At 40.5% G+C, this 13,191-nt stretch overlaps 1 protein-coding gene across 3 annotated transcripts in view; it reads right to left on the bottom strand.

Moving 5' to 3' along the window:
* The window catches only part of DNAH5 (dynein axonemal heavy chain 5), a 316,293-nt gene that overhangs the window by 198,163 nt on the left and 104,939 nt on the right, over window positions 1-13,191 (bottom strand). For 2 of the 3 annotated variants that reach the window (XM_066374372.1, XM_066374367.1), the window contains exon 15: window positions 8,509-8,715. The exons of the other annotated variant lie outside the window; for it this stretch is intronic. In XM_066374372.1, coding sequence (XP_066230469.1) covers window positions 8,509-8,715 — 207 coding nt within the window. The remainder of the gene's footprint in view (window positions 1-8,508; window positions 8,716-13,191) is intronic. 3 annotated transcript variants of the gene reach the window in all.

Genomic DNA, 13,191 nt, shown 5'->3' with positions numbered 1-13,191 from the left:
ACATGGATGAAACTTGATAACATTATACTGAGCGAAATAAGTAAATCAGAAAAAACTAAGAACTATATGATTCCATACACAGGTGGGACATAAAAATGAGACTCAGCGACACAAACAAGAGTGTGGGGCTTACGGGTGGGGGGGAGGACTGGAAGGGGGATGGGGGAGGGGAGGGGCATAAAGAAAACCAGTTAGAAGGTGACAAAAGACAATTGGACTTTGGGTGATGGGAATGCAAATGGCAAAATAACCTAGAGCTGTTTTCTCTGAACATATGTACCCTGATTTATCAATGTCACCCCATTAAAGTTAACCAAAAAAAAAAGAATTTGTCTCAGGGCTAATTCAGGCAGTTAGAAGAATAGTATAAGGATGCTAATTCTACTTCTCAGGCCACATCCTGCAAAAGGGACCCCAAGAAAATTGGCAATTTGGCTCTTCTGATTTTGCCAATTGGATTTAAAAAAAAAAAAAAATAGGTCAGGAACGCCCTGAAATGGAACTAACAATACATGGGCATAAAATTAAAGGACTTTTAGATACTGGAGCTGATGTATCTGTTATTGCTAAGCTACATTGGCCTCCTTCCTGGCCCAGTCATGCAGCAGCCACAGAATTACAAGGTATAGGGCAGAGTAAATCCCCTCAACAAAGTTCTAGTTTTCTACATTGGGAAGATTAAGAAGGTCATTCTGGATTTTTTAAGCCTTATGCGCTCCCTGGATGGCCAGTTAATTTGTGGGGTAGAGATGTTTTGAAAAATACGGGAGAGTTGCTTGTCAGTCCTAAGGGTTTAGTCAGTACTCAGATGCTTGATCGGGGATTTTTGCCCACCAAGGGACTAGAGAAAGAACAGCGAGGAATTCTCACCCCCATAAAAATGGCACCCAATACCAGAAGGTGTGGATTAGGATATCAAAATTTAGCATAGGGGCCTTGGTAGTTTCTGCTACCCCAATAATGCATTTTGCAGACCCAATTACTTGGAAATCAGATAATCCTGTATGGGTAGACCAATGGCCCCTTTCTCAGGAGAAACTTAGGGCAGCTGCTCAATTGGTACAAGAGCAGCTACAGCTTGGGCACATTGAACCATCTAATAGCCCATGTAATACCCTTCTATATTTTGATCTTGTCGCATCCTTGATTATCAAGGGGCATAGGCGACCCTTACAGCTTATAGGTTTTGAGCCTCAAAATTATTGTTGTTCCTTTTTCAAAGGATCAACAACAATGGCTCTGGGAAACTTCCACTAAATGACAAATCACTTTTGCAAATCAATGGACAACTTTATACTGAAACAGTCAACTTAAAATCAGCTCAAAGACTAGAAATATATGCCATTATCATGGCTTTTCAGCATTTGCCATATTCCTCATTTAATCTATATACAGACAGCAAATATTTACTTATGGTTGTTTCCACTATAAAGACTGCTGTCTTAGGGACAACTGCTGATGAACTATTTCAGCAGTTCCTCCTTCTTCGAAGACTTGTATGTCACCATAGAGCTCCATGTTTTATAGGACATACTCGAGCTCACTCCATGCTCCCTGGAGCTTTAGCACAAGGGAATGCCCTTGTTGATCAAGCTACCCAAAAGAAAATTATTTGGAGCAACCATGACAGATCGAGCAATTCAGTCTCATACTATTTATCACCAGAACGCTGCAGCCCGGTGTAAACAGTTTCAACTTTCTCGGAAGCAGCACCACAGATTGGTAAATCCTGCCCAAGGGGTCCTATACTACAATCTGTCCTTTCATTTGGAGTTAAGTCTCAAGGACTCCTACCAGGACAACTTTAGCAAATGGATGTTACTCCTACACCTTCATTTGGCAAACAGTCCTTTGTCCATGTTACAGTGGATACCTATTCTGTATTTATAGTAACCTCTGTCAGAACAGGAGAGGCTGCTAAGCAGGTTATAGCTCATTGTCTGTATGTATTTTTCTATTATTGGATTTCCTAAACTGGTTAAACTGGCAATGCTCCTGCATATGTAGCAAAAGCATTTACTGTATTTTGTCAAGCCTTTCGAATTACGGGTATCTCTTACAATCGTTAAAGTCAAGGTATTATTAAAGTGTACCCAGCAAATATTTTAAGGTCAATTTAAAAAAAATTTTAAAGAGGGGAGTCATATCCTGGAACTCCAACAGGTCTACCATATCATGCTTTTTACTTAAAAATTTTTAAATTTCTTTTGAATGCTGATGAACAGGAGATGCCAAATCTTCTCCTGCAAACTTCTACCTTCTTTTATATGATCCAACTAATAACACTGTTTTGTATTTTTCCAAATAGCTCCAGATATATGGAAAAGGTTTATATAGGCAGATGGGGATCCTCAAACCCCTCAGCGAGATCTTCTGAGCATGGCCTTTAAGGTACCAAGAGGCAGAAAAAGCCCAATAGAGATCAGGTGAATTACCAGCTTTTAGGATATGCCCTTAAAGGCTCCAATGCCCCAAAGAAGTCTCATAGGAATCCATCTGGGTCCTGCTTCAATAGTGAAAAGGAAGGTCATTAAGCTAAAGCCTGCCAGACTTACATGCCTCTGCTGTGAGGAAACAGGGACACTGGAAGGTAGGCTTCCCCCTCGCTCCTCTAAGGGAGGGTTTAGTCTCTTCCAGCCCTGCTCCAGCCACCTATGACCTAACCTTGCCCAGAATGCTGGGGTTTGCCACTGAAGGCTGAAGGTGCCCAGGGCCGGCGGCAGCATCTACGACATTGTGGACGAGCCTAGGGTATTTCTTCCAAGAAGCAGGTAAACTGATCTCATTTGCACAAGGCCACTTAACTATGTCTTGCCTGAATAGTCAGGTTGTTAATTCTTCCCTCAAAGATCTCTGTTGTAGGTGTTGATGGTCCTATTTTCTGCTGCTTTGTCCAATATATAGTCTTTCCTTTATTCCTCCTACCTCATTGCCCCACTCATATTTCAGGCTGGGACCTACTCCTAATTTAGAGCTCTCTCTCTCCCTTTTGCCAACTTCTATTGTGAATTTACCTTTGCCACCCAGCTTAGTGTATCCCAAGGTTCTCTTTACCACACCACAGTTGCAGAGCTCCAGGTAAAAGCGCTCTGTTCTTATCTCTCCAGGCAGAGGAGAACAGAGGCTCCATCTCCACACATGCTGCAGATGGCTTTTCCAGAATCATTACCAGCTAGAAGCAGCGGACATTGGGACTTGGACGTGAGCTGCAAAGTATAGAATTGTGACAACAATTCCAGTGCCATGCGGACTTTTCCTGGATGTGGACTTTTTCTGGACTCCTGCTTTTTGTGATAGCTCCTAACGGACTGAACTGGGGTTGGGTTGCATTCACAGGGATTTGGAATGGTGTTGATGCCAACTTGGACTTGGTGAACATGTTAAGGACACTACTCTTTTATGGATTATTGTTGTATTGGCCAAGAGTTTGCTTAAAGGCTTTAATCACAGTAAAATAAATAAATAAATATATATATTTATATATATATATATATTTATATATATATATATATATATATATATATATATATATATATATATGAAACTGGATAAAGAAGATGTGGCACATATACACTATGGTATACTACTCAGCTATAAGAAATGATGACATCGGATCATCTTCATCTAAACAAAATGGTGGGATCTTGATAACATTATATGGAGTGAAATAAGTAAATCAGAAAAAAACAAGAACTGCATGATTCCATACATTGGTGGGACATAAAAACAAGACTAAGAGATATGGACAAGAGTGTGGTGGTTATGGGGGGGAGGGAAGGAGGGAGAGGGGAAGGGGGAGAGGGAGGGGCACAAAGAAAACTAGATAGAAGGTGACGGAGGACAATCTGACTTTGGGTGATGGGTATGCAACATAATTGAATGACAAGATAACCTGGACATGTTTTCTTTGAATATATGTACCCTGGTTTATCGATGTCACCTCATTAAAATCAATAAAACTTTATGTATAAAAAAAAAAAGAATTATTCAAGTACCATCTTTTCAGTTAGGCCTATCCTGAAAAACCACCTATACATACTATCTTCTTTGCCCTATTTTTTCCATAGCCCCTATCACTTTCTAATAGACTATATAATTTATGTGTTTATAATGTTCATTGTTTATTTTCTGTCTTACCCAACTAGAATATAAGTTCTATAAGGACAAGAATTTTAACTGTGTTGTTCAATGTGTCTGAAATCATACCTGGCAGACAGGAGATGATGAATTATCTATCTCTAATTAACTAATTAGTTCTCATCAGAAGTATCATTTGTGATTAGAAACTGATAGATTCCTCCACTGAAATTTACCTGTTATACAATGTTGAATTGTATGAGTAATCTGCTCATATGTTACCATTTTTAAATAAGAGTAATAGTACTTCCAGCCTACCTTTTATGGTGATGTCAATATCAATAATAACTAATTATAAGAAAGTAACATTGATGAACTACTTAAATATAATTGTTTTTAAACTCATATTTTTAATGTGCTTGTTGATGTTACTTTGTCATTTGATCAATGTTTCCAATGTGTTTTCCCTGAAACACAAGCCCCAGAGATTTCATAAGAAAAATGATCTCTGGATGGACAAGTTTGGAAAACTCTCTGGACAATATCTCTCCTCTTGGACAGTTAATTAATGATTCTGAGAAAACTGCAAGAAAGAAATAAGAAGCCCAGTGAACCTGGTGAATGTTGTTAAACCCAGCATTTCCCAAATGAGTCACATAATCCTTTTTTCATACAACACTTTTGCACAATTTCTATATAACTATTCAGTTTCCATGAAAGCCACTTTTTTTTTTTTTTGGTCAGGTATTATTTAATATTTTTCATTCATATTTTAAAACCCCTTTTTTAAATAAATTTTTATTAATTTTAATGGGGTGACATTAATAAATCAGGGTACATATATTCAAAGAAAACATCTCCAGGTTATCTTGTCATTCAATTATGTTGCATACCCATCACCCAAAGTCAAATTGTCCTCTGTCACCTTCTATCTGGTTTTCTTTATGCCCCTCCCCTCCCCTCTCTCCCTTCCTCTCCTCCCTCTCCCCCCTCCCCGGTAACCACCACACTCTTGTCCATGTCTCTTAGTCTCATTTTGAAAAGCCTAAATTTGATGGTGTTATTAGCAGCTACTTATACATTTCCTGAAGCTTTTCTCCACTGCTTGCCTTTTTGTTGTTTTTTTCCACAGTTCATCACTTACTCTATTTGGGGAGAAATTCTTAAAATTAGCCTTCTGCATCTCATCTTAATCCTTTAACCCCATGAAGTATTACTCACCTGTTTTATAAGTGAGAAACTAAAGTATAGGAAGGCAGAGGAATATGCCCAATGATAAACACTGGAATACATATCAGATTGGCTTCAGAAGCTATACTTGTAACTACTAGTATACACTGGTTCATCTCTTTCTACTCTGAACTGCCTTCCAAAGAATAGATGAAGAATAAAGCTCTCAGCTACTGTGGCATATCTGTAGAAGCCTGAAAGCTCTATTTAAATACTCAGCACAATAACTCTGCAACTCCTGAGATGGTCTCCCAAATCTACCAATAGATCTGCTCTTACCAGCTATTCATGTTAGACAGAAAATTCAACTCTTTCAACCTCCAAGATACAATAAATGTCAACCAGATGATAATTTACTTGCTCGAATTATCATTTGCAACTGTGATAGTTTCAAAGGATACTTTGATCCTCCTCCCTTCCTGGGGTGGAGTCTATGACCCCTCTCCTTAAGCACAACAGACACTGAGGCTGCCCTAAAGTCTACACAGCTTCCTTCTTATTTACTGTAACACCTGCTCTTCGAGCCCTGAGTTGTCATATAGGGAATTCTACTACTCTGAGGACTCCATACACAGATGGAGTCACTAATTCCAGCTGAGTGAAGCTTCCAGCCATCCCCACCAAAGAATATGATGAGAATGAGCCCATCCTGGACCTTCCAGATCAAACAGCTGAACTAAGTAACCTTAGTCAATTCCACATGCAACAGGAGAATCACCTAGCCAAGCCTTGCTTAGATTGACTAAGTGATTTCCCTAACATGCAAAAAAAGTCTAAAAGGGAATCCCAACATGCTGACTAATGTGTGGTGAGCCCATATTTGAGGACTCTCTGTCCATTGCCAACACTAACATTTTAATATAATATGGAGGAGTGAGAAAACAGCAGCACTACAAGCCTGGGTACTGGGACCACTTCTGCCACTTGTTAGCTGTGAGATCGTGGCTAAGTCATTTAACTTTTCTGAGCACAGCACTGTCATCTATAAAATACTGTAATAGCATTTTATCCTAACCTAACATGGTTGTGGAAAATATCTAATGGAATAATAAACATAAAAATGGTTTACAATGTAAAGCATTACAAATACAAGGCCTTAACCCTTTGAGTCGTACGAACGTTCATGTACATCCTCACTCAAAGGGATAACAAAAAACTCACTACTCAAAGGGTTAATAACTTTATCCTATCATGTTAACACTATAAAACTGTAATAATGGTTTCCATATTGTTAAATAAAACGGCGGCATGTCTGACCTCACCTCACTTGTCCTCTGGGCACTATTTGTCACCGCTGACCAGTCAATTCCTCATGACACTTTTCTTACCCTTAGCTTCCTTGACACTTGGTTTTTTTCCACCTCAAAAGCCAATCCTTAATATTATTGACATATTCGACCTCTTATACTATGTTGGGGACTGAATAAATAAACGGTATTTTTGCAATCTGGACAGAGGTGCTGGGCCCAAACCCCACCTCATTTGCCTAGTTAACAAAGAGCTACACCTGATTCTCATTTGTCTCACCCATGTTCTCCAGAGGAGGCTGGAAGCTAGTTTCTTATTAGTGTAAAGTAGATTTGGATGGTATGGTGGGCGTTGTCTCTGAGTAGCCTTGGAAACTTAATTGAATTGCTGATGGACCACATTTTGTTCTATGAATAAAAGTGGATGTGCTTCTGGGAACATGGACGTTATGGCTAAGGAACAGTAGAGACTGTTTGCTGTGGCATCCTCCTAAACCCGTGTGTGTGTGTGTGTGTGTGTGTGTGTGTGTGTGTGTGTGTGTGTCTTTAAGTCCATGTCTATCATTTGTTTCAATTCCATACCTTTTCCCGTTTGAGGACCCCGGTATATACTTGTTGTGGCTAGACTGCAACAATACCAGACCTGTTAAGACTGGAGCTTGTCAGGGTTTGGTCTCTAGGCTCTCTACTTTTCGTTATCTATATTCTCTTCATAGGGGATCTCACAGGACAATGACTTTAAATAGCAACTATATTCTGATAACTTTCAAATGTACATCATCTTCAACTTTGACTTCTAAACTCAACTCCAGGCTTATATTTTGATCTGCCTGGATAACATGTTCACCTTGATCTCTAAAAAACATCTTATACTTAAGATGGGAACAGTTGCTTCCTTCCTGCCCCCCAAAATAACCTAGCTCCAGGCTTTGCCATCTCCATAAGTGGAATATCCATTTAGGGCCAATGCATGTTACTGAGCAAGTTGTGCAGAATATAATCTATGCAGTAATATATAACAGCCATACTTTGAGTAAATCCATTGAGTTGTTCACAGCAAAAACCAAGGAGTCATCTTTGAATTCTCGCATAACCTGCCTGTTGACATAATTCTCTAATTCACTGATTTACTACTTGCTAATATCCTAGTTCAAACCACCATCATCTCTATCCTCAACCAGTACAACAGCCTTCAAACTGGCTTCACATTGACACTCTTATTGCCATAAAATCAATTCTTCACCTAGCAGTAAGAATGATTTTTATTGTAAAAGACATCATGCCTTTTTTCCTGCTCAGTTAATTTCTCCAGTGGCTACCTGGTGCACTCAAACTTACAAGGTTGGTGTAAGAGCTCTGCGACAGCCTGGCCTGGCCGGCTCTACACCCTCACTCCATGGCACTCTCCCTTTCAGTCCATCCACTCCAGTCACCCTGGGCACTTTCTTTTCCTCAACAGGGATACCCCGCCATTGTGGGGTTTTTTGTTTGTTTGTTTGTTTTGTTTTTTGTTTTTCTTTTTTCTGAAGCTGGAAACGGGGAGAGACAGTCAGACAGACTCCCGCATGCGCCCGACCGGGATCCACCCGGCACGCCCACCAGGGGCGACGCTCTGCCCACCAGGGGGCGATGCTCTGCCCCTCCGGGGCATCGCTCTGCTGTGACCAGAGCCACTCTAGCGCCTGGGGCAGAGGCCAAGGAGCCATCCCCAGCACCCGGGCCATCTTTGCTCCAATGGAGCCTTGGCTGTGGGAGGGGAAGAGAGAGACAGAGAGGAAGGAGGGGGGTGGAGAAGCAAATGGGCGCTTCTCCTATGTGCCCTGGCCGGAAATCGAACCCGGGTCCCCCGCACGCCAGGCCGACGCTCTACCGCTGAGCCAACCAGCCAGGGCACCATTGTGTTTTAATGCAAACTAAAGCTAGCCAGAAAGAGAAAAAAATAAAATTGTTATACCTTCATGTTACTGAAGTTCTTTTTGTACGTATCCCGTTTCTGGAAGAGGGCAGCTGCAAATGGTGAAACTTTTAGACCCATCTGTAACATGCACTCTGTTTCTCTAAATAAAGTTAATATCTGAGGATCAAAGTTTACAAACAATTCTCCTGTGCCTGGAGCTTTCACCAGTAAAGAAGCCTCAAGTCCTATGTGAATTTCTCCAATCTGTAAGAAGAGATAAACATTATTACTATTAGAAATTTCAATGCATACACAGGGTATTGGCTTGGCCATTCCTAGGAATGAGGGTCATGAAGTGTTCTTCCACGAAGCTGAGCTTCCCAAGTTAAAGACAATGGGGTCATTCACTCTTCTCCTAAGTTCCCTTCAGAAAAGGGCCTTCAAGTTCTTGGTGGTGACATGTACAGTCAATTCAACAAAATGTTTGGGTCATGATTCTCTCACACCAACATATAAGTGGATACTAAAATTAATAGTGACTTCTTTAAAGCTTATTAGCTCCCTGATACCTTCATGACAACTCAGTTATTTTTTCCTAATAAAAGTATCATTAAAACCTACTAAACTTGGTTTTCAGTTTTCTATAAAAGCAATGATTACCAATATGGAGACATCCCTGTATTGGCTCAGACATTAAAAGTGAACCAGGAAAATCAAAAGCCCTCTTGAGGCCTAATAAGGCTCAATTTTATCCTCCAAAATATAAAAATAAACAAACAAAAAAACACTTTTTTCCAATCTACAAAGAAATACAAGTGTTGGTAGGGTTTGAAATATAATTTGATTAACCTAGTATAGCCAAAGAAAATTTAAGACTTTGTTTAACAGACATACTACTGTTCACTGACACATTAAAAGTGAATGGGGGTGACGTCACGGAAATGGCGCCGTGAGCAGTGCGTCCGACAGATCTCCCCAAAATCTCAACAAATTTATCAACTAGAAACAGGAAAATTTATCTTCGGAGCATTACGGAGTTCCACACAAACTGAAAGCAAAAGGACTGTTGTCACTTGAATCTGAGAGACGAGGGTGTGGAGAAAGCTACCGCAGGGACGTTCATTCAAGCCGCGAGGAGGTGCGCCTGTGGTGAGTCGTCCCGCACTCGGGAGCCGCGAGCAGCAGCCACGAGCGGCCGCTGCCAGCCGCCGCCGCCAGCCGCCGCCGCCAGCCGCTGCCGCGAGCCACCGCGAGCAGTGCCCGGGTCGGTTGCAGAGCGAGCACCGCCCACACTCTGGAGCGGCGAGCAGCCACTGGCGTGCGCCCGGTCTGGTTGCAGACCGAGCATTGCAGACCGAGCACCGCTAACGTTCCCAGCGGCCCGCGCACGGGGAGCGGGAGAGGCCCCAGGGCGGTATTCCCTACTTGGGAGATTCTCTCCGCGGGCAGGGCACCTCACCCAGCCATTCAAGCTAACAATCAAGCGTTGGGGGAGGGGCGCACGCAGGCAGCCTGAAATACCTTCGGGAGCACAGCTGCGACCCAATTACTAAAATTAACTTAACCCGTGAAATCTGCGCACCCTCGGTTCTAATTGATAAGATCTCTCTCAGTTCACCGACCCAAGACAAGAGGCGTGATATTTTTTAGTGCCTCTCGCTAAAGGGGCAGGGGCAACTTCTGATTGATAGAGCCTCCATATTCAGGGATAAACGCTAACAAGAAGGACTTGGCAGATAATAAGATCTATACTACACTAGTCGTAAGCAGAGACTAGTGCCTCTTCTTATCAGCCAAAACAGGCTACAAAGTGTGGAAAGCCTGGGTTGAGAGGTCCAACTGAATGCTAGGCGCTGAACAGTCACCTTGACAACAATTGACTCCCACCCCCGCCTGATTACACTGGAGGCCCTGACTGCCAGAGCCCTTCCCAAAGCCTTGCACTGAGTGGGGATAGAGTGGGGATTTCCCAGCTCTTTGAGCCTCTTACTCCCCAGGCAGAAGCAGTTGCAGCCTTATAGCTGGATCACCAGGCTGCTAATTCAGGAAGGGGGGACTAGGAGAGAGAATCCACGAAAGCAAACTCTCTCATCGTTGGACCCTGCAAACGCCAACAAGCCTTGACTACCAGCAAGACTAAAGCCAATTATATGACATTGCCATAGAATCCCATCAACTGCAAATCCCTACCTAAATGTGACACAGGGGCAGAGCCTGGGGTACAGAGTCACCGACCAGGAAGAGGGAGAGAAAAGAAAAAGGAAGAAGTTAACATCTCAAAATCAAGAAAAATCCACAGACTTTACAACTTGTTCCACTAATTTTTTTTGTTGTTGTTGTTGTAGTTGTTTGTTTCTTCTATCCTATTGCCTTTATTTCCTCCACCTCGGTCCTTCTATTCTCTGCCCATCTTATGCTTCCCTTTTCTTGAACTACACTACCCATAAGTGTTACATTTTATTTCTCTTCTTCATCCTCACCCTCCTTTGGGGTTATACTCCAGGACACTTAAGTCTCACTCTCTCCTCTTTTGTTTTTTTTTTGTTGTTGTTGTTGTTTGCTTTATTTTGTTTTTTTCTCTTCCTTTTTTATTTCTTCCTTCGTTTTTCTCTTTTTCTTATTTTTTCCTTTCTATTCGTTTTTTCTTTTCTCGTTTTACTTTCCTCCCATTTAATCCTCAATCACGAACAAATTAGTTAATTTGGGACTCAAGGCTTTTTTTGGCTTTATTTTTCTTTTTCACTTTTGTTTTTGTTTTTTTCTTGTTAGTTTATTTTTGTGGCATTTTGGGTCCTCCCAACCCAAGGTCTCCATTGTATTTGGTCTTCGCTCCACTTAATACAACAGATTTTTACTTATTATTTTTATTTTTTTCTTCTTTATTATTCCTTTTTTTGTCCTTTTTTCTGGTTCCCTCTTATCCCTCTCATTATATCTCTTAGTTGACCATCACCCGCAGGCAGATCAACTTATGCTTGTCTAAGATTTTCTTCCTTTTTTTTTTTTTTTTTTTTTTTTTTTTTTTTGCATTTAGTAGGTCCCTACTCCCCTTTTTTTTTGCCCCTTGAACTCTTCACCGCAAACCAGGCCCTCCATTATAGGCACGATATTTCCCTGAGGAGGGGAGAGGAGGGAAGGAGAAGAAAGAAAAAAAAGGGGGAAATAATAAATTATTACTGCTTTTTTCTGTGGGGTGTATTACCCTTTGGTTTTTTTTTTTGTTTTTTTTTTTGTTTTGTTTTGTTTTTACTTTTTACTCTTTATTAATTCTAATTAGTGCTATCAACAAGACCACCCTCAGATGCCAATAAGAAAGAGGAAATCGAATATTATGGATACAAAAGAAAGAGAGGTAACACAAATAGATGTGGAAAAATCTATGGAGAAAAGACTTAACATATTGGAAGCCTTGGAGCTAAATGACAGAGAATTTAAAATAGAAATCTTAAAAATACTCAGAGATATACAAGAAAACACAGAAAGGCAATATAGGGAGATCAGAAAACAACTCAATGAACACAAAGAATATATTACCAAGGAAATTGAAACTATAAAAACAAATCAAACAGAAATGAAAAACTCAATTCACGAGCTGAAAAACGAGGTAACAAGCTTAGCTAGCAGAACAACCCAGATTGAAGATAGGATTAGTGAAATAGAAGACAAACAACTTGAGGCACAACAGAGAGAAGAAGAAAGAGACTCAAAAATAATAAAAAACGAGAAAGCCCTACAGGAATTATCTGACTCCATCAGAAAGAATAACATAAGAATAATAGGTATATCAGAGGGAGAAGAGAAAGAAAATGGAATGGAGAATATACTCAAACAAATAATAGACGAGAACTTCCCAAGCCTGTGGAAAGAACTAAAGCCTCAAATTCAAGAAGCAAACAGAACACCGAGTTTTCTTAACCCCAACAAACCCACTCCAAGGCACATCATAATAAAGTTGACACAAACCAATGACAAAGAAAAAATTCTCAAGGCAGCCAGGGAAAAGAAGAGTACAACATATAAAGGAAGGCCTATTAGATTATCATCAGATTTCTCAGCAGAAACTCTACAAGCTAGAAGAGAGTGGACCCCAATATTTAAAGCCCTGAAAGAGAGGAACTTTCAGCCAAGAATACTATACCCATCAAAGCTATCCTTCAAGTATGAAGGAGATATAAAAACATTCACAAATACAGAAAAGATGAGAGAATTTATCACGAGAAAGCCCCCACTCCAGGAAATACTAAAGGGGGTTTTCCAACCAGATTTAAAGAACAAAAGAAAACAACACCACAAGTAACAGCTCCACCAAGAACACAATAAAACCAAACTTAAACTGTGACAACAAAGGAAAAAAAAGGGGGTAGAGAATGGAGATTAACAGTAGCAAAGGACGATGAAGTGCAGAAATACTTATAAGATAGGGTACTACAATGAATATGGTAGGTACCCTTTTCATTACTTAATGGTAACCACCCTAGAAAAAACCACCACAAAAACACATGACTTAAAAAAGGTAGCAACAGAGGAAAGAAGTATGGAACACAAACAAACAGAAACAAATGATAGAAAAACAAAAGAGAAGAATCAAACTAGATACAAAACTAACAGAAAGCAATTTATAAAATGGCAGTAGGGAACCCACAAGTGTCAATAATTACACTAAATGTAAATGGATTAAACTTACCAATAAAAAGACACAGAGTAGCAGAATGGATTAAAAAAGAAAATCCAACTATATGC

Source organism: Saccopteryx leptura, chromosome 1 (assembly GCF_036850995.1).
Source record: "Saccopteryx leptura isolate mSacLep1 chromosome 1, mSacLep1_pri_phased_curated, whole genome shotgun sequence".
Lineage (NCBI taxonomy): Eukaryota > Metazoa > Chordata > Mammalia > Chiroptera > Emballonuridae > Saccopteryx > Saccopteryx leptura.
Note: the sequence above shows the minus strand (reverse complement) of the source record. Positions and strands in the feature narration are given on the sequence as shown.